The sequence below is a fragment of the Ursus arctos genome, unplaced genomic scaffold (assembly GCF_023065955.2).
Source record: "Ursus arctos isolate Adak ecotype North America unplaced genomic scaffold, UrsArc2.0 scaffold_6, whole genome shotgun sequence".
NCBI lineage: Eukaryota > Metazoa > Chordata > Mammalia > Carnivora > Ursidae > Ursus > Ursus arctos.
In genome coordinates this window covers 62,657,759-62,685,209 of record NW_026623078.1, presented here as the reverse complement: position 1 = coordinate 62,685,209, position 27,451 = coordinate 62,657,759, and the positions used below count along the sequence as shown (strand labels likewise).

General features: G+C 36.6%; 1 protein-coding gene across 3 annotated transcripts in view; it reads left to right on the top strand.

Moving 5' to 3' along the window:
- The first annotated feature begins 5,378 nt into the window (after positions 1–5,378).
- The window catches only part of CSMD3 (CUB and Sushi multiple domains 3), a 1,143,082-nt gene continuing 1,121,009 nt past the window's right edge, over positions 5,379–27,451 (top strand). For all 3 annotated transcript variants that reach the window (XM_026495547.4, XM_026495546.4, XM_026495545.4), the window contains exon 1: positions 5,379–5,556. In XM_026495547.4, the coding sequence (XP_026351332.2) occupies positions 5,379–5,556 (178 nt within the window). The remainder of the gene's footprint in view (positions 5,557–27,451) is intronic.

The following is a 27,451-nucleotide window of genomic DNA, read 5'->3' as shown; positions in this document are numbered from 1 at the left end:
AGCTTATTGGCAGATAACTTCAGGGTATGAAATCAAATATGCATTGCATTATGATAGCAATTTTGATAGATTTGGTATTTTTTTTGGAAATATACACTTTTGATTTATGTTCTCTAAATATTTACATATTCTCAAGTGCATTGAGGCTGATATCATGCACCTGTTAGAGTTAAAGAAATGATGATAAAGAAGATCTGCTACACTGGGAATTGAGATTTATTCAAATCATGTCAGCAAAACAACTTTATTACTTATGAAAAGAAGAGACCTGGGTTATCCTGACTGTTCAGCAAAGCCTCTTTTTGCTTAACCTTTAATTTCTATTTCTTTATGCAGACAAGTTAAGTGATGTAAGGCCCAGGGTTAGCAGGAGAGTGAAATATACCCCAAGACAAACATAAAGATTCTCTCAATTCTTATTTTTTTCTTTTAGGACCACTTATCCCCTAGCTACTCATCATGGTTCATTTCTTTCAGGGAAATGGGCTCATATAACTTATATTTAACTATCAACATACTATATATTACATTGCCTTTAGTTAGTAAACACCAGTTAAGAAAATTTTGATGTTAATGTACTAAATATATTACATACATGACTCATGTCAAATGTAAGATCTTTTATGGAGTCAAAATACGGTTTGTATGGATACACCAATAGATACTGCCTTCAGTTTTAAGGGTTTTCCATTGCCTCATTTTTTTTTTAATTATTACCCTTATGTGACATAGAAACTTCAGTCCCTGACCTTCTTAATATGGCTAGAGCTTAAAAGATTGAAATACCTGTTAAGCCTCACTCTTAATGAAATCAAAAGAGGAGTCAGGACATAAGAGGAATGAATGCCTAGGAAGGCACACTTAGTAACACTTCCACAGGCTCAGCTCCACCTCTCAGGAATACCTCCTGATTAATAGCAGGACAGATACTTTTATCTACCTGATAATTTATATTCTTAAATATGATTGTTTAAAGACAAGTTATGTTATCATGAACATTAGATCTCTTTCTTTTCTCCTCGACCAAATAGAGACTATTGCAAATTGAGGAAATGTATAGACTTGAATTAGAATTCCCTCATTATCCTAGATTCAACATTTAAATTCAAATGTTTTATTTCCCAGGGGTTGGGGAGGTCAGACAGGATGAATCTAAGAATGGACATTTGTAGAAAAAAATGAGAAAATGAGTTCTTCCTTTTCTCCTACTGTCCTGGCAATGCATGCTATATAAAAACTGCAAACAAATAGGGGAAGGCCTGCTTGATTATTTATAAATCATTAGCATTTGTATTTTACTCTAGCTAGTTTTTTCCCTCCCACAGAACCACAATTTGAACTTGAGACTTTTAATTAAAAAATGTATCTCTATAATCAGAGGACATTCCACTCTAACAGGCAGGAATATTTTAGACAATGAGCCTCATGTAAACCTGTTTATATGTGACATGAATTTAAAAAACACTTTCTAAGTTCCTAACTTTGTCAAAGATACATATATACTTCTTTTCAAAATTGAAAGTAACCTCTTACCAATTCTTCATTGCTTTTTCTTCGTGTACTCACTATGTTTTGATCATTTTTATGTGATATTGCCACTATGATACTAAAAAGGAGCAAATACATGTTGAGCACCTGGTTTAATATGATGCAATTTTTTTAAGGTGTTTATTTTCTCCCTTTTAAGTGACAACTAAACCCTATTTTAAGATCAAATTTAGTTTTATTCCGTAAGTATTTTGGGGGAACTGAAAAATGGCAAGCTGGCTCTTCCAGTTTAAAGAACCCATCTATTTCTGATCTAAACTCCTTTTAAAAGCTGTCAAGGGTACTTAATCATTGTGATTGGCTTGATGATCCTTGCCAAGTCACTTCCTTCCTTAATGTGTATGTGAGAAGATCAATACGCTGCAAGAAGTAAAGAAATAATATGAAAGGGGTTTGGGATGGTGGGACTAATTAACTGACAAGTATAAAATGAAAAAAAAAATTTTATATGTGTATATATATATATATATTTTAAAAATTGATCACCTTAAAAAATTGATCACCTTTAAATTAATTTATAAATCTTTGCGTTTCTATAATTGTACAGGTAAATTTATATACGAATCTTATTTTCGTTATTAGAATATTTTAAAACAAGCACCTTTGGGTGCTAGCATAAGACAGTACAAATGGGCAAGCATATTGATTCAGAAATTGGACATCATAGGTTCCTATTTCAACTAAGTTATATAACATCTGGCAAGGCAAGATAGTTAACTTTGTGTATCAGTTTCTTCATCCATAAAATGAGGATATTTGTAGTACTTGTCTCAGCAAGTTGTAAAGTGATTAAATAAGATATGCCATGTAAACATTACGCAATGCTGGGCATACAGTAAGCACTTAATGTTTGGTATTATATTAGCTATTTTTAAAATCTTTTTTTCCTAACAGTTTTAAGTGAATCTATGCATAACTGTGCTGCTTTCCTGCAAATTAGATGAGATGGATGATTTCTTCCTCCCAAATTTAGACAATGTATTTTTCCTTCTGGAGAAATTGAGGAATTTCTCATCCAGAATTTTGGCTGATAATGTTATGTTTCTGGAATACCTTTGGAAATGCTCCCTTGGAGAGGAGGCTGCTTAGCATGAAAGACAAAGTGTGATCCAGCACTAACTGTTTTGTATTAACTGTCAGTGCTCCTGATGATGACTTTGAATAAACCACTTAATTTCTCCATGCCTTAACTATCCTCGTCATATAAAATATGATTTTCCATGTCTAGGAATCCAGAAAATATGGGTAAAAAAAATGGTTTATGATTTGTGGTGAGATGTAAAAACTACAGTATTGTTCAATGTATTACGAGCTACCAGATAAATCTTTTAACGGCCTCATGTTGAAATAATAGGCAGGATTCATTTAGGGAAACATAATAATTGAATTATTGGAGTAGCATGTTTGAAAATAAACATTGGAAATTGATATCTGAGTAGCAGCCATGATGGTCCCATAGTGAAAGTTTATTTTTGCACAATAATTCCTGTTAAAATACTTCTGACTTTTGAGAAATAAAAGTTTTTTGGTTCAAAGTCCTACTGTCTGGATATATAGCCATGTGTTCAAATTGATTACATATACCCAAGATTTTTGCCTTCTTTTAATAAAAAGCATATTCAGTTGGAGTGATTAACCTCTGCACACTTGGTAAGGAGGGTTTTGTCACGTGTCTTAATTAAGTCCAAGGACCTGTTTGCATCTAACTCCTTGTTCAATCCAGCATAAGCAACAACAGCAGCCACACACCCTGACATCTTGACTAAAATCAATGCCAGGACCGCTACCAAGGTGTCTCAGCAAGCTAATGACGTTTTTTAGTGTTGATCTTCCCAGTCAGGGTCTAGTCCCAACCCTGCCACCCAGCCCCTTCGAAATCTGCATATTCGGACAATAAAAGAAAGCACTGGTGGGAAGAAACAATATTCTGCCACGCCGCCCTTTATGTACCTCTCCGAATTTAATGAGGTCAATTGGGCGTCTACAGCTTCTGCCTCTTGCTAAGTAAGTCTCCTTACCCAGAAGAGAAATCCCTCTCTAGTACACACACATCTGAACACACGCATGCACACACATATATACTGCACAAACACATTTGGGGAAACACCCACGCATAAAAAAATCACACCTTCCCGCATCTTCTATAAACACACACTCTTACCCTTCACAACTGCACACACACACACACAAACACACACGCACATACTCCTGTGAGACTCACAGACCCACACGAAATGCCACGTACCCGTAGAGCTTAGAAGCCTTCCTATGCCCGCAGATTGAGCCCACTCAACACGCACCCCTATAGACATCGCAGTATGCCCACTTCCCGGAGCAGAATTCCCTCCAGATGGAACAACCTTGCTCCCCTGAGCCGGCAGTTTCACGTTGAGCTCGGGGACAAAAGCTGACCAGGGTGATCTTGGGGTGCATGGGACGGGAGCCATCATTTGTGGACAATGTGGAGAGATGCAAACTCAAATTGGGCAGTTCTCTTGACCAAACCCTGAAGATAGATGCTAATCCCCTGATAGCCTTCAGCAAGCCAATGGAGCCAGGAACCCGTTGCAATTATCTATCCCAGAATCAGTGCTGCAGCCCGACCCCCCTCAAGATGGGATCAGATTCCAGAAAAGTCAGATCGTCAATCCGGCTTCTAGTCTAAGGAACTTGCGTTTTGTCAGATCCAGACCAGGATCAGCCAAAAAAGATTAAGAAATAGACACAGCAAAACGCGCTTGTCTCGGGACTCAGCTCCCCTACACCATGGGACGAAGGAAATAGGATCCTTTATAGATGTGAAAAAGAAGCGAGTGACTGAGCTATGGCCAGTAGATGGCGCAAGAACTCTTCCCTTGTACAGTGTTAACCCTTGAATGGTGTGTGGAGCGGCCAAGTCCAGATGTATAGATACATACATTTTACGTTTTGAAAGAAACCTTCCATTTACATATTTGGGGCTGATTCAGAATTAAGACAAATGAGTCTATTCTAGATAACTACCACAGATAAAGTAGTTTAACAGTAGCACACAGCCGCTGAAAAGCGGCTGGGGAGGATGAAAGGGCGAACTATTTGGGGAAATGACTGGCTCCCTCTCCACCTCACCCCCGCCCTGGTCACGGATAAAATCGGTTTACCGAATCATGGAAACCTGATTATGGGTTTACATGTAGGCATTTGAATATGTAAATGCATGTGTGCAAATAAATTCTTCTCTGTGGTCTTCTTTTTCAATTAAATCACAGGATAATAAATGCGAGACGCCAGCCTGAAATATACTGCAACTACAGTAGTAACACATGTCCCATTATAAGGACGTGGGCATCGATGGAGCCAATTCATTATCAGCATGGTTTCCCCAAAAGCAACACAGATCCTCCGATTAAAATATTCCTCTAACATGTTTCTATATCACAAGCTGCATCGGAGAGCTCACTAACATAATATTTCTCTGGCTGCTTTTACAGCCGGAATTGATCTATTCGGGGGGAAAAAATAAACCAAGCCCCTTAATTTCAAATATTGTGGGGAGTTTGTCAGAGAGCGGAGCTGGTCTTCAAGAATCTCACTAGTGGTTTCTGGTGGTTGCTATAATGAGCTAGAATTGAGGTAGATTTTGGTGGAGGGGGGGAAAAACAGCACAGGAAAAGACAGAATCCAGAGTAGCAGAGACTTTGTGCCCCCGTTGGAGAGATGGTTGAGTCCTCGTCAAGGTTGCTGTGGTATCCCAGAAACACCATTCACTCCGAGCTGTGACCGCGCACCAACAACAGCAACAACTCCACTGCGCCGGGCTGAGGAGCAGGAATTAGGAGCTCGCGAATAATATGAAAGGGATCCGCAAAGGGGAAAGCCGAGCAAAGGAATCCAAACCCCGGGAGCCTGGCACGAGAAGATGCGCTAAATGTGGCCGCCTAGACTTCATCCTGATGAAGAAAATGGGGATTAAAAGTGGATTTACGTTTTGGAATCTCGTCTTTTTATTGACGGTGTCTTGTGTGAAAGGTAGGTCTGCTTTCGGGGTCCCCTCTGCTTTGGATGGAGGTGAGCTGACTTGTCGCTTGAAAAAGGCTGGTAGCTTACTTTGCAATTTGCACCGATAAAATAATAATACTGAAGAAGGAGTTGATTCACAGCTCTTTCGCCCCCCACCCCCAGATAGGAAATGCATTTTGCTTGCCAGATTTGGCATTCAATGCAGTGATTGAGCTTGTGCTCAATAAATATTCTTGCAGTATGCTCAAACGAATACGTGAGTTGGTTCGTATAGCCCCTAACTAGTGGATATCCAGGCAGAATTCCTCTGCAAGACTTTACTTGGTGGTGAGGATTACCTTGATTTCTAGTCAAACCACTGGGGTTTGATGCTTTGGCTAGAATATTTATATTAAAGACACTGGTGTAAACGCTTTTTAACCCTTTCAGGTAGGAAAGTTACTGACATGCTAGGAATGTGCTAATGTATTTAAATGCATTAGGGCACAGGGGTCTTGCAAGCATCCCCTTGCAAACATGAATGTCTGAATGCATATGTGAATTATTACTACGTGGGCTCTTATGCACTGATAAATGGTAGAGGAGCTGCCCTGGTAGAGGTTTGGCTTAAAATGAGGCTTTACAAGGGTCTGAGATGCCAGGAAGTGTAAGATCCACCTCTGGGGATGAATGAAGGTAGGAGGAAAGTCATTAGCTGAGGACCAAAAAGAAAATCCCTAGCAAGTCTTAGCGTTCAGACAGGTAGAGTGAGTGTCACATGCACAGACAAGGGGGGGGGGTGGGATGTAAAATGTATTCTTAAGCAAGAAAGCAAGGGACAGTCAGAATCATTGGAAGAAAAACTGTCCTCGGGGAAAAAATAGATTCCCAGGTCTGTTCCACAACTTCTCCTGCACCCTGCTGCCCATTAATTGCTGCAAAGAATACTCAGAGGTGTTTATGACTCATGCCATCATTTTTGAAAAATCACCTCCCCATACTCATGGCAGCTCGGATAGATGAGATGGATGTCGCTTTCAGTGAAGCTAGTTTCAGATCCCGGGTGTCTGTGTGTTGGGGGTGGGGGTGGAGGGTGGGTGGGGGGTGGGGGGTGTTTTGGCCCAGGCGCGCCAAGGCTGTCAACACAAACTGGACGCTTCTTCCTTTGTAAAGGAGTGCCTCTCTGAACCGCAATCGGGCCGCGTCTCTATGAAACAGTTTATTGTCCAGCTTGCAGCTGGCTGTCCCCCCACAGAAGGCAGTCCATTTGCATTCAGTGGAAATGATAATTCATGTTTTGGGTGGAGGGAGCTGAAGGGGTTACCTCTCATTCTATTAGGAGCAACGATGGGTGACATGTCTCGAATTTTAATTTACATCCCTAAATGCCAAGAAGTCGCCTCTGGTGTCTGTGGCAGCAACTGTCTTGTAATCCCAACCTGCTCCTTAGAGCTTGATTTTTTTTTTCCCCCTGGAGTCTCAGCTCAGCTCTAAGGCAAAACGCTTGTCCTAAGCGGCGTAACTACACTGCCTGGTGCACAAAAAGCGTCTTGGGTTGCTTACAATGGGTTCGTTTTCGTCGCCGGCTCGACGTGCGAGGAGCCTCACATTTATGCTTAGTTCGCCTGCCACTGGGAGTCTGTGGTTAATGGATGGCCCTGGGGCTGACTGCTAGACAAGCGCTCGGCGTGGGGGAGGCGCAGGGAGCCAGCAACAGCTCCTGGCAGGAAACACGTTGGGATGGCTCCTGCTAGAAGATGACCGGGGTTAAGTGCGAGTTTTCATGTGATACCTGTTGAGCCAAAACACATTCGAGGGGCAGATGGGTGGGGGAGTCTCCGAGGCCGGGCGAGCACGCCTGACTAACACTGAACCGCGTTGCCTGCAATTACAGCCCGGCGGCCCGCACCTACCGTATTTTCTGAATAAGACCCGCCGCCGAAAGGAAGGGCGCGTTTGGTTTAAATGGCACCAGAAACGGGATCCCTCTCCTCTACTCACAGCTCCTGGACTTTGGACTGAGACCATTGGTCTCCACTGAGTGTATTCCACTGTGAGGGACACCGAGAAGAAAGAGTGTGTCACACACTGCTTTGGTCCCGTTCAAAATCAATTTTTACAGAACTTAAAAAAACATTTTAATGGTAATAAGGTTCTTCTTCGTCACTTATCTGCCCCTCGGAAGGTTTCTCCCATATTTTACAACTTGGAACGCTGTCCTAAAATTCTGAGAACCAAACTTACCTGGGCTGTACGTTTTAGACCTGTTCCCTATCGTGGGTAGTGCCATTCGTAACAGTCGCTTATTCTCCTTTCGCTTCTTCTTAATTTCCCCTCAGTCTCAAGGCTTTCCTAAAACCGTGATTGCTGAAATGGCTGGAATGGTGTTTCCCCCAATGTCTATGCCCGCTTTTGTTTTCCACACTGTTTCTTCTGGACTCTCTGGCCCAAAGGAAAGCTCAGAATGGGGAGTCGTTTTAAGAGCTTTGCAGGTCCTAATCTAGGTTAGCGGGAGTGTTCCGGGAAGTCTGAGGTGCGCGGTTTTCCACGTAAACAGCTCAGGCCTCAAGAATTACACCTTCTGCCCATACTTTTCATCCTTTCACCATCTCACCTCTGCCTGCAACAGCAACGACAAAGGCTCAGTGGGAGGAAACGCCTCAGAGTAGAAGACAAAGTGGCCTTCAGTAGTAGGCCGGAATTGCTCCCGTGGAGTTGAATGACAGCCAACCTTATCAGGTCATTTTATCTCCACTGTCAACATCTCAAAAGGTGGCGGACCGAAGCCTCCAAATTGGGGTGGGGCGCTGCTTAGACCTGATGCATGCCTATTTTAAGCGTGCGCGCACACACACACACACACACACACACACACACACACACACCACGCGCCCTCCCGCGCGCGCGCCAGCGCAGGCAGGCAGGCAAGGCAGGCAGAGGTTTTTGAAATGCAGCCTGCAGCCGCTGCATGTCTGTTGAGGGTTCACTCACATAGAAACTGTGAATCTCCAAGTCGTGCTTAAACGTCCCGCCCACGTAAACAGACACTCGGGGGTACTTTCCCACGCTCCATCTCGGGAGATCTCACAGCCAGTGCAGAAGGTACCATGCAAAAGGTACAGGAACCTTGCGACGGTACAGAAAGCACTGACCTCGGTCGACAGGTGGGAGTCTGTGTGCTGCGCTCCACACCCTGCATCGGAGAGTGTTTCCTGGGGCTCAGGCAGGACCCCGGACTTCGAGAAGGATCCACGTTTCTGCGTGCTCTGGGATTCCAAGGAGATAGGACTCCCGCCACAGAGCTCTTCTGGAAGAGTGGGTTTTACACCCTCTTCCTCAGCTAAAAAAGGTCGCGGGTGACCCTGCGGGAGGAAAGCTGCTAGCGAACTCTGACGCATCTTTTGCCGTTGCCAGGATGGCCGCGCCCAGAGGTCTCAGACCCCTGCGCGTCGCATCTGTCATATCTTGAGGGAGCTTTCCCAAAAGGGAATGGAGTAAGTTAAAGTCTAAACAAAGCAATAACAACAAACCAACCAACCAAACAGAACAACCCCCCCCCCACCACCAAAACCCACTCCCCTTTCCTCGCCACAGTCAAAACACCTTCCCTTGAGGTTAGCACGTTTGAGATACCTGTGAGAGATAACATTGTGTGTTTGAGGCAGGGGTCCCGCTGCAGTTTGGACAGGTGTCCTCCCGTCTTTTTCCTTTGGGAATACTTTTTAATTTCCTCTAGAAGGCCAGACTCCAGGAAATTTCAAAAGAACCACCCGAGGTTGAAGCTGAGCGCCTGACTTGGCCTTGGCGCGTGTGTGCATTGCTGAGAGGAGGAGATCCACATGGACTGACACCGAGGGGCCTTCCGAAAGCCTCGAGCGAGCGTGTGTGTGTGTGTCGGTGTGGGTATCCGAGGCTGAAATGCGTGGCCGGTAAACAGTGCGTTTATGTTCCCCGGACTCTAGATGGTCGGTGGTGCTGTGGACACTGCTGCCCCGCTATCCGCGGCGGGCACCGAGAAAACTCCCTTTCCCCAAGCTGCCCGCAGCGCTGCCCTCACTCAAACAACTTCTCCTGTGATGGGCATTCAGGGAGTTCGAAAAACTCACTGGGGAACAAGTGATTGGGATTGTTGTCCCTCTACGACCCCTTCATTCCCACCCCAGCTCCGTCGCTAGGGAAAAAGAGAAGTAGGAGGCAGTCCCAGGGTTCAAGCGCCACAAGGGCTTAGTTGGACCCTAGGGGAAAGGGCAGAAGACATGAAACAGCATGGGGTCATCCCAGTCACCGTGTGGTCCTCTACCAGTGCCGCTGGAGTGGCCAGCTCAGGGTTGAAAGCCAGAGGCGCACAGGGATTGCAGCACATTGCAGAATAATAATGAAGCAGGACGACCATAGAAAGAAAGATAGACTCAGGCATCAGGCGAATTCCCTTCTCCCTGAGCACGTCGCCTTCGGGGAGGAGGCTTCGCACCACCGAGTTGCCAAGCCAACCCAATTCACCACCCTGAAAGGGCTTGAACAGCTCCCAGAATTTTGAGCTAAACTTCCCCTGGACAGTTACCTTGTTGAAATTGTTCCAAAATGTCACTTTGCAGCACCATGTTTTCCTGAATCTTCTGGTGTTGGGGGATTGGCGGGGGGAGGAGGGAAGGCTGCATAGAGCCTGTGAAGGAAGAGTGTGTGAACAGAAATAATTAAGGAGCAGGGTTCAACCCCTTGAAAACCTGATGCCAGCTCCTTTGAGATCCTTCAAGGAGAAAAGGCATAGAATTAGTCTAGGAGCATAGACTTAGTTGCAGTACTTGTTATTACTCTTCATGATATTAATTAGCCTTACTGTTTGTGGGATAGCTGAATAGATTTTGGGTATATCTGACTTTTTCTTGAACACACGATTTGGTATCTAAGGAAATAGTGAAATAATAAAGCAATAGCAAATGGCATCTGTACGTGGTTCTATATATAGTAAAACTATCACAAGTGAGCTGTGAAAAAAGGTAGGAGAGGTAGAACAATTAATAATGTCTTTGTACTCACGTGGGAGCCCTTTAATGCTAAAATACTTGCCTAGATCTCACATACAAATAACTGAAAGGGACTAAACCGAACTTTGCTAGTCTCCAAATATCCTCCTCCTTGTGTACCAAAAGGTGACTTTCTTCTACTTAACATCAGGGTCTTCAGAAACGGCTTCAATGTTTTGTCCAGTTTAGGAAATTACTGTGAAGCACCAAACAATATGTCTACTAAGGAACCTCTTACTTTAAGCAACATGCCTATTTGAGAAAATATGACATTTTGTACTTCAAAGTCCAGTGTTTGAAAGATTAGAAGTAAAATGATTGCAAATTAAAGAGACTAGAAAAATGTGTGAGATACAAAGAAAAAGTGTGAGATACAAATAAAACTGAAGGCCATTTTATCTATCTATCTATCTATCTATCTATCTATCATCATCTATCTATCTATCTATCTGCATTAAAACATAGCTTCCCTTTCTACCTCTTTTGTCCATCCCTTTTATTCATAGGACAAAGGGATGTGTAGTTTAAGGATACAATGGCGATTCTGACTTGGCTTTTGGATGAGGCCACAGATGCTATTATTACCAAATTCATCTTTTCTCTCTCAGAGTGAGCAGTTGGGTGATTCATGGTATTTTCCAAAGAGATCAGTCTCCATGTATACAAGATTTTCTTAGAATTAGGCCCCCTTTAAGCCTCTCATTCTAATCAGGAATATCAAGTTTACAAATGTCACAGAAAAATCAATTTGTCAAATACCTTCCAGTATTCAGGGTTTCAGTATTGATGGTCATCCTTCCTTCCGTCTCTCAAGCCTCCAATCGTGTAGCCATCAAATGCATTTCATGCCATCAGGCCCTTTGTTAAGCTACAGCTTGGTGCTAGTTAAAGATTACTAAGATTAGTATTTTCTATATACTCATGGCCTATTGACCACAACCCCATCTGAAATCTCCTCTAAAAAGTCCACATTTACAATATTCATATGCATCACACATCTTGTAATTGGGTAATAATATCAATGGTTATCATGTGGTATTAGATATCACAATATTATTCTATTGGTTTTTAAATGCTTACACTAGAGTGATTTTCAAAGTGTTCCTGAACAAATGGCATTAACATTCCCTGGAAACTTAAGAATATGAACTCCCAGATGCCCACCCCAGGCTTACTGATACAGATGCCCTGGTAGTTGGGCACAGACATTAGTGTTTTTAACAAGTCATCCAGGTAATTCTGATGTGCTCTCAAGTTTGAGAGCCACTACAATAAAGAGCAAGAGTTCTGCAGCTGCTGAGACCTGAAGTCAAATAATGATGTTGCCAGCAATTTTATTTGTACTAGCAACTCAACTTTCCTAAACTCCAGGTGTAGTCTCTATTTGGAAAAAAAAAAAAAAAAAAAGGAGATAGTAGAATTTCAGTAGGCCTATAGGGAAAGGAAGATTATCCAGTTAACATATATAGTGTCTGGTAGCTATCATCAGTATTATTCAAATACATTTCCATGTGCAAAGCCAGTGTAAATTCCCACATACTTCATCCCTAACTTGTAGCCCTAACTTGCAGCCCTAACTTGCCCATAGCAGTAAATAAAAAATGTAGCATCTTCTCACTAGCTATTATTTCACTTTGGCCACATTCCCAGGCTATTAGATATTGGAAAAATACCCTCAAACTTCTGCTTATCACGCTTATACAGTTCCTTCAGGGGCTGGCTCCATGCAACAGGGCAGACCCATAGCTTAAAAATGTTATCCCTGTTCCTGGGCTAATTTCATCCACTATATTCCACCATTAATTTAATATTGATTGATTAATATACTTACTGAATTTGTTAATTCATCTTGTCACAAACTGTGGTATTTACAGATCTGAAAGAGTTCTTAAGTATCAGCGAGTTTGCTGCTCATGTTTTACACAGGAAATGCCATGCCCAGAAAGGATAAGTGATTTTTACTAGGTTACAAAGGTTATTAGCTTCAGAACTGAGAGAAGATCATTGGGCAGTGAAGTTCATTTTTAACTCTCTTTCTACCACACCTTATCAAGTTTACTAGCGCTTGGTCAGATGATACCAATGAAGATGATCACAACAGTCAATATTTAAGTACCATATATCAATTAGTACTATATAAGAATATTAGTGATTACATGTTTCATGGTAATTTTTTAAAATTGTTAGTCACTTGTCTTGTAGAAGACAAAAAGAAACAATTATGGAATAAAAATATTTTCTGAGGTTGATGTAATATGTAACATCAAATAGTCATATCTTCAATGAAGTCTATACAAGTCTTACATGTCGATAAAAATCAAATCAGTGTATTGAATTTTTTTTATGTCTCATATAGAACTTTAAGGAATAGTATTTAAAATCAAATTCTTTTTTATTTCTTCTCACACTCTGGACACAATTTCTTGTTTAAAAGCTTTTGAACTAGAAAATCTGTTCTGATTTTATTTTCTTCATTTTTTTTAAAGTTTAAGCCATATTAACATAAAATTACCAGTCCCTTTCATCTGCATTTACAACTGCACATTTCTCTCACGTGATCTATATAAGACAATGGTGTCGTTCGAAACTCTACCATATAAATTATATAAATTATAGTACATTCTATAAATATTAATAGTGTAAAAACAATTGATAATGTTAGGGATTATCTTCAATTTTAGTGATCTGTGATATATTTTTAAATTCTCTTTAAGATATAGGAGTAAAATTTCCAAAATAATAAATACTACTATGTTTGAAGGGTTTAAATGTTCAGAAAGTGATTGAAATATATAAAAAGTGATGAGTGATTCTCTTAAAAGCTGAGTTTGTTATGTTCAAAATTATAAAATTCTTCTTCCTTGCTTTATTTTATGTTAGCAGATTTTAAAAGGAGTATTTATGATTATATAGTTTTAAATGATGAGGAGGTTTTTTAAAACTATGAAAAGGTTTAAAATATAGTTGGATACCACTTTGAAAGGGAATTTATAAGTGGAAACAGACGCTGCAGAAATGGATTTACTAAATCTCAAATAACATTGGAAAGTCTAGGACTACCTCTAGTCTTCCATTAAATAAATCCAACAGGTTGACTCTAGAATGCTCAGAAGTGCTTCCTAGAGAGAGGATATAGGACATTATTATGTTTGGGGAAATAGTACCAGGGTAGAATTCTTTGTTGTCTTTTTTTTTCTTTAATGTAGAAATCTCTGTGCTAAGCCCTTTCTGTGAAGTGTATGGTTTACATCTTAAACAGTGGTTCTCTCCCTCATTTTCCTGCTTTGACTTCTAACAAGCATCTTGTGAGATGACTGTTATCTCCTATATACAGATTGTTATCTCCATTTACAAATGATCCACATTTCCTGAGGCCAGAGAAGTACAATGATTTTCCATGATCCTAAGGTTAGCTAGCTCTTGAGTGAAATCTGAAATGATAATAGATTCAGAACCTCATAGACTTATTATAAGTTAAAACTATAAGGGACTGATTTCCTAATTAAAGTTCCTCAGTTTTAAGAGAAAAACTGAGACCTTGAGAATTTAATTTAAAAGAAAGACTAAAATTAATATTCAGTATATATATATATATATATTTACATACTATATACATATATATATTCTCGTGGTTACAGTAATACATAAATTCTGTTTTATAATCTTCAACATTTTTTGCTCAAGTTGCCTGACATTTTTCTTTCCATGATCCTGTATGATAGATGTGAAAGGTGTATTTAGTTTTATAAGCAATACTAAGCAAAGTAAATGCACAATAATGCATAGTATGTCACTATAAGATATAAAACTATTCAGTCCATTAAGGATAAAAAAAATGGAACCAAAACTTATAACCCTTAGATTCTAACCCAGTACTCTTGAGTAAAATGTAAAATTTATAAATGCAGATGAATTTATGAACTTCACAAATAAAATAATATTTGGATATAAAATGGTTTACCAATTGTATCATAAAACTTGGTAAATAAATTTGTTCCCTATTGTACCTTAATCGTCCATTCAGTTCTATAGATCTTTAATGACGGGAAAGTTCTTATAACTAGTCTAGTATCTAATAGTCAGGGAATGTGCATTAGATTTATTTGTCAGGGCAAAGGAATGTGTTTTAAAAACATCATATCCAAGCTCCATCCACATAGTCGACTTAATTCCATAACTACATCCTAACTAAAAGAACACATATAGTGATGTAAAGAAGAGATAAGACAGAGATATGAAGTGACTTGCCAAGATTTAAAGTATGTAGAACAGTCTTTAAATTTCCTGTCCAGTACATGTTTCTCTTTATTGGGTACTGCTTTATGAGCTTCCTTATTTAGTCGTAATTGGTTTTTGGGAATAAACCTTGAGAGGAGAGACCACTTTGCCTAACCCCAAATTGTGACCAGACCCAAAATAACACTCCCTGAAGTAATCATGTAAGGAGACACAGATACAGAAATGTAATAACGGTAAATGAGAAACAACATTCAGTGTAAAGATTAACCTAAAAATTAAATAGGGGCATTGAAATATACACACACACACACAAAAATGCACCTACACATATACTAAACTATACTTAAGTACAAAAAAGTTAGTGCTACCTTTCCTTGTGAAGGTAATAAAATCTATTTTCATATGTAACATACGTACTTTTGTCCTTTCTGAACTTTTGACTCTCCTGATATAAGCTAACCTTTTTCTTACTTGCACTATTAAAATTTCGTTTTTGAGTATAATTTTAGAGATGTCATTTTAACCTACGTTTTTACTTTTGAAGTTCAGGTATCCTAAAAATGCCTTCATATGGATTACTCATAGAATATACTTATTACATTGGATACTTTCTAACGGGACATCCTTATTTTAAATAATTTTGTATCTTACAACAGCTAGATGTAGATTTCTCCAAAGCTGACAAAAGTCAGGGCTAAAGGTACACCTAAAATCTGTATCCTAGTCTATTTCTTACCACTATGCATTCCAGAATTTTATTTAATGTTGTAAATCGACTATTAGCCAAATTCTCTGTTTTAAAATTAGGTCTATTATAATAATTCACTTTATTGAAATTTTAAATTACAAATTAACATTTTGTTTTCTTGATTTTGGTGATGGGAATGGGAAGCAGATTGATAATTAAGTGCCTTTTCTTGAGCTTGTTCACGTTCCCAATAACTACTTGTTTCTCATTCACAGTTACTTAATAAATTTATCAGCTCTGTTTTATTGTTTAATATTATTCTAATTTCTCAAATATCTATTTTAGTTTTCTACAAGGACATAACTTTTTTTTTGTTTGTTTGTTTACACTATGAGGGTTGTTTGACTTGAAAGAAATCTGAAAAAAAATGTTAATTTCATTTTCTCTTACAATACCACGTAAAGGATACCTGAGGTTTACCAAATGAGTCACTAATTTAAAAAAAAAAAAACTTAAGCTGTACCTTATTATGAGTGTGTTAGTATAGAGAAGAGAATATGAATCTAGTTTGTTATTCTACTAAAACATAATAAGATAATGTTAAAAGACTTTAACTTCTAAAAATTTGTAATTTTTAGAAATGATTTTGTTTTCAATATATAAACTATATTTTCATATATAGGAATGACTCTTTTAAATCTGTTTTTGGAGGTGTAATTTGAATTTCCCCCCAATTTTGGTAATGAATCTACCTGATCTATCTGCATGTTCTAATGTGGAGCTCTGTGTTGCTAAAAGCTGCATTTGCAAGAAAACGAATCAAAGGTAGGAGAACAGGCAGAAAAAATACAAGGAAATTTCCTGGATATGAAACGTGCCACCTTGGATTTATTAGTTCCATGCTCTAACTGACTGAACTATGTAGTCTAGACAAAATATTTACTCAGTGTTCACATACATGGAGAAACTCTGAGTTAAGGTTTTTGGCTGATGTCTAACTCAAAACAGCTGAACTGATTCAAATGTTTTGGGTAAACAAATTTGCATCCATGCTGCTAATTTGTGTGCCAACTTCCAGCTTCATAGTTTCTAAGATGATGGAGATGATAAACCCTCTTAAATGAAGTCTGCAATAGAAATGTTGACAGGCCTATGATTACCTGTATTGAGTTCATGTCCCATGGTCCTTTCATGGCTTTTAAAGAAAAATTTTCATCTATAAATTCAACTAGTAATGATGCTCTTTTATCTGTTAAATCTTTTTAAAGGAGGTCAAAGAGAAACTCTTAAATCAGTTTTCTAGCAAAGTGCCAGGAAATCTTTAATATCTGTGTTAACTTGACAGTATTCATTAATATATTAATAGATGAAAATCAGAAATGACATTTTGAACTTAATTTTTAAATACTACCAATGTGTAAATCCTTAGAAATTAACCATTTTTCAATAATTTGAAGATTATTACTTATTTTTACCTCTCGTTGCATAGGTTATTGAATCTCCATATTTTTGAAAAACTATATTCTGGTTATATAACTCCTTCAAAAGCAAAATTCTCAAAGGCCTCAAAAGAAGTTGGAAGATGTTAGACATATTAGGTTATGTCTTGTGCTATTTCATGTATATATTATCTTAACCGTTTCCATCATTTTCTTTGGGCTAAAGTTCGATTTGGTTTAGTAAACTTTTTGTTAGAATAGTATTATTTTGAATTAAATACTGTAGTTTTGACATAGTTTAAGTTAGGAGTTGTGAAAGACTGTGGTCCGTAGATCTTATTTCCACAAAAATAATCCTTAGCTTATTTATCAGTTCTGGGACTCATTAACCCTTTCCTTCACTCATCAATCATTTATTGAGGGCCAATATGTGTCAAAATGTTTAGGAGATAAAGATGAACATCTAGTCACTACCCTAAAACAGTCTTTTTTTTAAAGTAGATTTCCTGTGAACATAATAGCAAAGCAACCGGGTTATTGTGAAATTGTTTAGTTCATCAATGGGATTCTCTTATCATAAAATATCAATGTAGCTTACACCACATTTATTTCTATATCCTATATTTTAAATCCTATCACAGGTAACTATTAACATTCTATAGACATCGAAATTTTCCAAAGCAATGTATCATTTTGTGATCTAATGTAATTTTCCCTTATAAATTTCAATTAAAAATGTTTATTGACTCCTCTCTGTTCAGCCAACTGATATTAACTAGTTTATCCAGTATTAATGAAGAGCTCACATGTATTTCTACAACAGTGATTGTAGAGATATTTTGTGATCAGCAAATTGTGCTTCTTACCCATTTTCTCCCTCATATTAGCTCCTGCCTCAGAACTCACTAGCTTGCTAATGCTTTTGAATTTAAATTTAAATATCTACCCCTTCATTTTGTGATTCACAAAAATATGCGCTGAGCCAAGGTCAACACATGCAAAGGGAAAAACAAATAACTAAATATAAATAGAACAGATTCTGTCATAGTTTTCTATTCCTTATTTTTTGTCTTTTTGGAGAACTTTATAAGTAGATTGTGTTTTGCTTTGCTTTGTCTTTAATTCGTGATTTAAAGGCAATAGAAGGATGTATGAATAGTTACAGGAAGAAATACTGGCATTGGGACAATGCCAATTTTGCTATATAGGAGTTAAGTAGGATGATCTATCTTTACAAGGTTAGAACATTCTCTAAATTTGATCTTGTATTTTACATTTTTCTCATTCCCCCGTATTCAAACTCTGATGAGCCATGTTATTTTAATGTTTGCACAAACATCATGCTTTATAATTGTCATCTCCCTATCCTTTTTCACATTCCATAAAGCTCACTTCTTGGTGATCTAATGGTGATTTAATGTGTAAGAAACCAGATTTAATGTTTATTCATATGACACATATTAAGGGATTTTTCTATTTCTAAACTTCAAAATCTTGACTCTTAATGAAAGATCAAAACCAAACATTTCCATTATCTATGCAAATTGCTATCTTCTGTGCTTAGATTACTCCAGTGAAAAAAGTAAATCTAGAAGTTTGAGATAAAAGAACTTTGGGTAACATGAATTGTTTTACTTAACTTGGTACAACTAAAAGAAGGACTACTGTGAACCACACTGAATTTCTAACACTTTCCACAACACATAGCATTAGCTCCATTTATTGAGATCCCATACTAATGCATGGGAGTTAACTTGCAGGATATGCTGATCTGGTTGCACCAACATCTCAAAACCCACATCTAAACTCCTTTCTTTCTTTGATATAGCAAAGAAGAAAGCAGTCCTTTCACATTTCACAAAGCTGTATTATACAAAGGACCCTGCACTGCCTTTCTACTCATTTTGTTTTTCCTTCTTAAGTTCCAACTCTCTTTTTTCTTTCAAAGTATTAATAATAATTTACATATAACAACTGTGTCATAACATGGGCTGTTTGTTTAAAATGCAATGGGGAGGCTTGTTTGTCAGTACACAAGAAAAATATCAGAAAGGCCACCTATAAGATGTATATAGCCAGCCTTCATGAAAACTATAAAAAGGGGTAGAATTAGTTGAGGTCAGAGTTTGGAACAAGTATCTTTGTTAATTCAGCTAGTTCTGAGAAGGGTGTTTGGTTAAAATAGGCAACCATTACACACGCTTCAAGTACTTTCTAAACCCTAAATTACATGCAGTCAATGAAATTTTGTTAATAGTGAGTAAACACAAGGTAAAATAAGAAGTATATGCATTTTTATTAATAGCACCTTTAAGCACAAATATTCATAATATATGAATTCTGTCTCCTGTATTTTCATTTCAATTTTTATGATTGTTCATTTTACATGTGAAAACACTTCCCTCTATAAGGGAAATCACTAGGCACTTCTACTTTTTTCTGATTCTTCATTTCTTTTCCCATCTTCATGGCAGGAAAAGAAACTGACGTTCCTTATCTGCTACTGTGGAGTATGAGTGCCTTTCATTTAAGGGAGTGGTTGATAGACTTAACTCCTTATTAAATTTGAGGAAACAACTTAGGTAGAGAAAATTAGCTAACATGGAGAATATCGGGTTCAAACTCTGCCTGCTCAACTCAAAACCCTTGCTCTTTTCATCACACCAAACAGGATTTCATCAACTTTGAGGATTAAAAAAAAAAAGAATTCTGAGATTGAGATGAATTCTGAATTATTTCACATGGATAAGGTTATTCTTTTTTCTGGAGTGAGTATTTCTGAACATGGAACAATTTATTTTACATGCTTCAAAGGAAGGGAAGGCAGGAGAAACAGGAGAAGTCAGGGGAAACAATTTAGAAAGGTCAGACTAGTTATATTGCCAGAGGGACAGGGCTTATGTTAGTGTTTGGACATGCTTTGTTGAATCCTTTATTAAGTTATAATTTACTGTTAGAGTGAAAAAAATATGTATTGTGGAAAAAACTTAGGTGCTATGTTATCATAGTTAGGTATTGTATTTAATTCTGCCTGATACTGTTTTTTGTTTTTCTTTTTACAAATTAAAATAGAAAGGGAGCCTTAACTGTAATGTGTGTATAAGGTCTCATTTCACATTTACTTATATTCTTCTTTATTTTCAATAACCCAAACTTCATGGAAAACTTTCTGTGAATTTATTTCTTAGAAATGTAAAAGAAATAAATCATGTTTCCTTAAGTCATGACTCTTACTAAGTAAAAAGGAGTACTTCAAAAAAATCTTAAATTACCCACCATGGAATCTCCATAGCTAACTCAGTACCTTATAAATAGAGTAAGCACTCAATAAACGTTTGGAGACTTGAATTGGATTACAGTTAATTGAATTCATTAATTTAGTTTAGGTCCAACCTGTACTTAGAAAAATCAATCTATATTGCCCAAATCTTTCAGTTATACACTCTAATGTTTCTAACTGTTAACGGTGGCTACTGATATCTAGGAACTAAGATAATTTATGAAAAAATTATATAGCTATTCAGTATGTAAAAGTATGAATCACCTTTCCTACTTTCACTTTTGAATATCTTTTACTTGAATGATCTGCATTAAAGTCCCTTACTTCAAAATATCACTACCTTCATTATCATTACGGTAAGAATCCAAGGAATTACCGAGCCCTGATGAATTACCCTTGCTATCAGAAATAATTGTTCACTATGCGGTCCCTTCACAACATATTTTCAATAATGCTCAATACATTAGAAAGCAAATGAATTTGGAAACATTCACTATTATTCTCAATATCTAATCTGATAGAATAGAAGGTGGATTCTAATACCAGCTACATCCTTACTGGCCAGGTGACTTTAAGTGCCATGTTTCCTTTAGGCTTAATTTCCTTATCTCACACATTCTCTGTAAACTGCATGTAATCTTGATACCAAATGGATCAGTATGAGAAAGCACTCTATGAAGTATACATTGCCACAAATGAGGACTATTGCAACAACAATGACTACTGTAGTAATTATAAACTTATAAATGGATGACAAACTATGGTTTTGTGTGTGTGTGACTGTACATGTAGAACAGATTTTGATTAGTCTACTTTTTAATAAGGGAAATTCCATTTTACGTCCCTAACCAACCCAATATTTGTCAAGATGGCTCCACATATCTAGCAGACGGAATAGCAACGGTGCTAATGTATTTCTTTATAATTCTCAAAATGGGTGCTCCTGGTAAAATTTTTCAAGAAAGTATATACCCTGTTGGAAAGTTCCAAATACACTAACAATGAAGTTCTAATTTCAATTATTGCCATTCTTCTTTGACCATTGATGTATTTCTGACTTCTGTTTGATTTTTTGATATTGTTCTTGAAACAAGTCTAAATCTGATAATAAACTGTTGAGGCTGGCCATAGTATCCAGAGGAAACTGAGTCCTCTATGATCTTAGACTTTCTAGTGGTTGAGGAAAGAGGAGCATATGGAGGGACCTGTGATTCTGAAGAAAATACAACTCAATGAATTTACACTTAAGAGTATAACAGATAAATTTTTTTTTTTAACAAATAGAATTTAATATTCTTCATCCCCCGTAAGTGACCATAGTTTGGCATTTAGGAGGTTTTTTTGGTTTTTGCACGTGTTTATTTTGCTTTCTTCTACTGTTTCTGGAATGGATTTTTAAGTTTTTTGTTTTAAACAAAACAAGCCTGCTCCCCAATTTAAAATATACCCCTACTTCTTCAATTTGTTGAAATGGAACCTCTCCTTCTCAGATATTTTTCTCTGGATGCCATTTAGTTGAAATTAAACTCTTCTTTCCTCATAGCAACCTTAAATTTCAGTTGCATCAGAATTATAGTTCTTACCACAATCTGTCTTGTATTCATTAATTTATGCATATTCTATCTCCCTCATGTAACAGAGAAATATGAGAGGTCAATGACTGTGTACTTGGCAATTTTACATCTCCAAGGAATTTTGCACAGTGCTCTAGAGGCGGAAATGTAATAGATGTTTGTTGCTTTAAATAATACTGAAATATAACAGAATATGAACTGACCTATCATTTTCTGGCATTCAAAATATTATTTTGTATATATTTCTTTTATTAATGAATAACTCCTGCATTGATATTGCTTTTTTCTCTGCCTCCTGTAATCTTTTGTTATAATATATTGGGTTTTAGTTCTCCCATGAGTTTTCTAACTTGCCATTTGATTTAATTTTGTGCCACTTAACCTGCCCTTTGTTAAAGTTTTAATGTTCTTTGCTTGTCTTTTTTATCTGTTTTAGAATTTGAAATTTCTCTTGAAGCATTGCTTATATTTGTGAAAATGTGTGGGCATATTTGTTTCAGGTTTCCTACTTTTATAAAAGAAAAAAATGAGACAGCCTATCAATTGTGTTGTAACTATTTTTCTTAGATATTTATATTTTTTCAAGGTGGGTTATCTCAATTCATTCATAAACTCCTATCTTCATGAACTTCTATTTTTCTTTGAGGTATGAAATAATATTAGTGTTTAAGACATCTTTGAAGTTTGTTTCTGAAACACCATCTGTGCAACTTCCTACCATCTCTGTTGATATTATCTTTCAGGTCATAAGAAAGACAATTTCTTCCAACTATGATTTCCTCATTGCTTTTATTTTCCCCTCTGTCTCCATTCTATTATATTTAAATTATAGAATTTGGTGCAAATATTTAAAATCCCTTGCATTTTCAAAACTTTGCACCTCTATGTTATTGTTTAACTCACCAAATTGTTCCTTTCTTTGATTATTTCAATTTTTACTTTACAAACTATTTTCCTCAATTTTAAACATTTAAGTGCTTTTTTAATGTTTCATTTTTGAATCTTCTTTTTCTTGACCATGAGATATTTTTGGAGGAATATAAGTCACGTGACATGCTTTGCTCTGAGAGGCACCATTAGCTATTACTTTACTATGCTATCTGCTTCAAGTTGCTTCACAAATAATTCTTTTTATTTTCTTTTCGTCTTTAGGAGCCAATTATATTATTATAATCATCAAAGCTGTTTATCATTCCATAATATGTTTTTATATTAACATGTTAAGGTTGCATTTCTAAAGAGCTTATCATTAAAAAATATACCCCATTGTCTCCCTGACAGTAGGTGTATAGTAAGCTTGAATTTTGCCATTTGATACTTTATGCCAGTTATAACTGTTGGCTTTTCTCTTAATTTAAAAAGTAATAAAGAGGAAATTAATTCAAATAGCATATTGTTAAGTCAGGTTATTTAACTTCACTCATTTTGCTATAAAAAATCTTTAATAAAACTAATAGGACCACTATCTGATAAATGGTTTACAATATGCCAATGACATAGTTGAAAAATGTTTAGATATTCAGTTAGGGGTTTTGCATTTAACTTGTTCTGTTTTAATTTACTTCTTAGTTAACTAAGAAGGAAGCAGAAAGTGATGAAAGTGGCATATTCCAGAAACTCTGTTCTATTCCTGCTGCTTCAAAAGCACAGGGAATGTTAGGATGCTAAAACCAGTTTTCAGTGCTTGGGCATGTAACAGGTGATTATTTGCAAGGCTGACATAGTTTATAGAAATGGAATTATGATAGTTTTCCACAGCATGAATGAATCTGACATTTTTTTTGTTTTAGAGATGCAATAATTTCCAATGCCAAGTTTTCGACTTTAAAAATTTATTAGATTGTATAGGACTACCTAGTGAAAACTGCTGTTACATTGTAATGTTATTGGCAAGCAGGATAAAATAGCTGTAAAAAAATATGACCTGTAGGTAGCAAAATTTTTACACTTTGTAGCACAACCACCACCGCCAACAGAAGAGAACATTTCATGTACGGCTTTCCACTGTATTTTTTTCCCATTTTTTAAAATTTGATCATCACTTTGCTTTATCCAGTGAAAATTAATTATGGTATGATTTATTTAAATCCTGAAAAGTGAAATATTTAGGTATCACATTCAATGTTCCAGTATAACAAAAACTACATAGGTTATACTAAAAAATAATAAAGTATTTGAACGTATTCTACGTATTTATGTACTAGTTTTCTGCATCCCGTGAAATGTGATAGAAACTTACACCTGCTAGGGGCGCCTGGGTGGCTCAGTTGGTTAAGGGTCTGCCTTCCGCTCAGATCATGATCCCAGGGTCCTGAGATCAAGTCCTGGTCCTGCGATCCGGTCCTGCACTTTTCCCTCTCCTCCTAGCTCATGCTTTCTCTGTCGCTATTTCTGTCTTTCTCAAATAAATAAATAAATAAAATCTTTAAAAAAAAAGACTTGATTTGACGCAAAAGCCTATCAGTTTCACAAGTAATTCTGTCCAAAATAAGTAAATTCACTAACTTGTGTCATGTCAGTTTTATTAAGGTCAAATCGAAAGGGTATATTATGTATATTGAAAGCAATCCTAATTTTATCTATATCAGTCATATTCACATTTTTCTAATAGTATTTTCAAACAATTTACTTATTACTCTTAACTACTGTTAGAAATATTATATATGTTGATTCATGTTAAAATATGTAAAATCATTATTATTGCATTATATGACAAAATGTTTATTTTCAACATAAATAATATCTGTCTAGCAAGTTAGCATTTCCTTTTATTGAAGCTTAAAATTTAGCTCATGCATATCAGTGATAGCTCATGATATCAGTGAGGAATCATAAATCATACTGCTGACTTTGGTCTTTGATTATCGAATATTTGGCAAAATTCCTTTTGTTTCAAGGGTATCTTGAATTGGAAGTAACAGGATGGTAAATATTTGTAAAATTCATTCACAAGTCAACCAACAGGCATTGGCAAAAAACACAGATGTTTTAATTCATTGTCTTCTCTTTCTTTCAACAGTTTCACAAACTGGGGATGATTCATGGCTTGTTCATATGTATATACACACACACACACACACATATATGCTGAATTATTTTTAACAACTGTAACCATGACACTTTGGAATGATGTCTCTTGCTTTTAAATTCTAATAAATTCTGATATTTGACCTACCATATCTGAAGCAATCCATCTGTCATGATAGAAACTAATTAAATAAAAAAAGAAAAAGGAAACTAATTAAATCATATCTAGCTGAAATATTTGACAGATGTAAATTTTCTTAAAATATCTATGTCATGAGTTACGTTCTTCAGGATGTGAACTGACATTTCTTCATAAATTTGGAAGTCCTTTGAGCAAAACATGCCAGAGTATTAATTTGAGCAGTGGTCTCATATTGCATAACCCATCTAAAGATAAAGATTACTTCTGATTTTTCCGATTTTGTATCAATTGAAATTTGGTATAGAAATTCTTATGCTCTACAAGAAATTGCTTCCTTAACTGAGGATCTTTCACTTTTTGTAAATTATTGGTTTAAAACTTTCCTTTATGATTTTCTAACAAAGTTATTGTAACTAAAATAATTATGTATTTTACCATCTCTGGACCTAAAATTGGTTTTCTCTGTTTCTGTGCAAATATTAGAGTCATTCTGTTCCCAGCAAAAATTAAGAGCTCACATCCTGTTAAAATAAACTTCAAAAATTTTGTTGAACATTTAACTCTTATTTCAAGTGACTAATATTTTCAGTTCTTCATTGACTGTGCTACTATAGATTTTAAATACCTAGGCTTTTTTTATCCTACAGATAAGAATAATTTGCAGTAGTCAGAATAAAATAATGGATGATTTTCCATCATAGTAGACTTTAAAACCAATGTGTTTTAAAAAATCTTTTATATAGATGGCTGTCAATTTCTGTGTGGTATAGAGTTCAGTGAAATAATTTAAAAATAGAATCTAATAAGAATAGAATTGATTTAGATTCTATTCATCTTGAAGAAACAATCAAAAAGATATATCTTTACAAAGCAGTATTTGAAATTGCATTTTTAAGTTACTGGCCTTGCTAAGTAATGGAAAGTAATATTAGGATATAATTTATAAAACTAAAGTCAACCAAATATCCATTTTGCAATTAAACCAAAATTTGCCAGTAATAGAACATAGTTTCAAGGTACATACAATGGTTTATACTAAGTGGTTAATTTATCATGTCCCGTTAGTTATATATAACCTGAGAGGAATTGCTGTTTCTTCGCTTCTGTTTGTGATTACTCTGGTCCCCAAGTCTGTGATTATGTGTATATGTGAGAGAGAAACTGGTGAGGCTCACAGACCTTGCTTCAGTTTCCTCGAATTTGTAAGATAATTAATGCCTCTGTGCTTTGGTTTTTCATCTGTAAAACTGTCTCCTAGATTGGGATGAGGATTAAATATAGCCATTCATGTCAAGCAAAATTGTTTGGTAACACAGTACATCTGTGTGAGGAAGGAAGATGGGGGGGTGGTAAGGAGATAGACACAATATTATGAAATACTTTTATACTGTAGTTTTAAGTGAAATAGAAAAAACAGTGACTTCTATTAGAAAGAACTATCTCCCGCTAGCACAAGATTTAAATATGGAAGTTAACATATGATCTTTCATCATTAACTGGTTTCCCCTTGAGCTTGGATTTTTTTTTTAAGATTTTATTTATTTATTTGACAGAGAGAGAGAGAGAAAGAGAGAGAGAGCAAGCGAATGTGCACAAGCACGGGGAATGGCAGAGGGAGAGGGAAAAGCAGGCTCCTTGCTCTGCTGAGCAGGGAGCCAGATGTGGGACTGGATCCCAGGACCCTGGGATCAGGACCTGAGCTGAAGGCAGATAGATGCTTAACCTATTGAGCCACCCAGGCGCCCTTTGGATGTTTCAATTTATAAAGTAGCAAGCGAATCCAGATCAGACACAGATTATCAAAATTTCAAATGATAAGTTTATTTCATTGCATAAGAAGAAAACCTGCCTTTGGGTTGTTGTTCTTGGAGAAATTCAATTAACTTTAGCTGAGATTTCTCAACTTTTAAGACACATCTGTCTATCCAGTTCAACTAATTGTAGCTCCATCTAGTGAAGACAAGGCAAAATTACAGACACAAGATCCCATGGGAGATAAGTCCATCTCCTCTATGGGTACTATCATACAATTTTAATGCTTGGGTTAATGCGTGTATAAAGATCAATATGGCTCAAAGTTTTGTTTCTTTAACTGGTGCTGGCTAATGAAAAACATACAGATTGACTTAATAAAAAGCATTTTGTGCCAAGAGATGTCTCCTCTCATGTATAATAGCAATATTAACATTAAATGCTCTATAGGCTTCTATAAGCTCATTAATCATACTAGCAACACTATGATGTGTCATCATCCTGTAATATAAATAAGGAAACTAAGGCACAGGTATATTGTTAGGTAGAAGCTAGATATGTGCAGTGGAAGAAAGCCCTGAGGAAACTTCATCCCTTGACCTGAAAGATTTGAGTCCCAAGTCCTTGAATGGGTAATGATAGAGTAGGCAGTTAGTTACACATAAGCTCGAGACAAGGGCAGTGTTAAAAAGGTTACACATTAGCAGCCCTCGGGCACAACATCTTGACCTGTAGCTCCCAAGACCTTGGGGCTAACAGA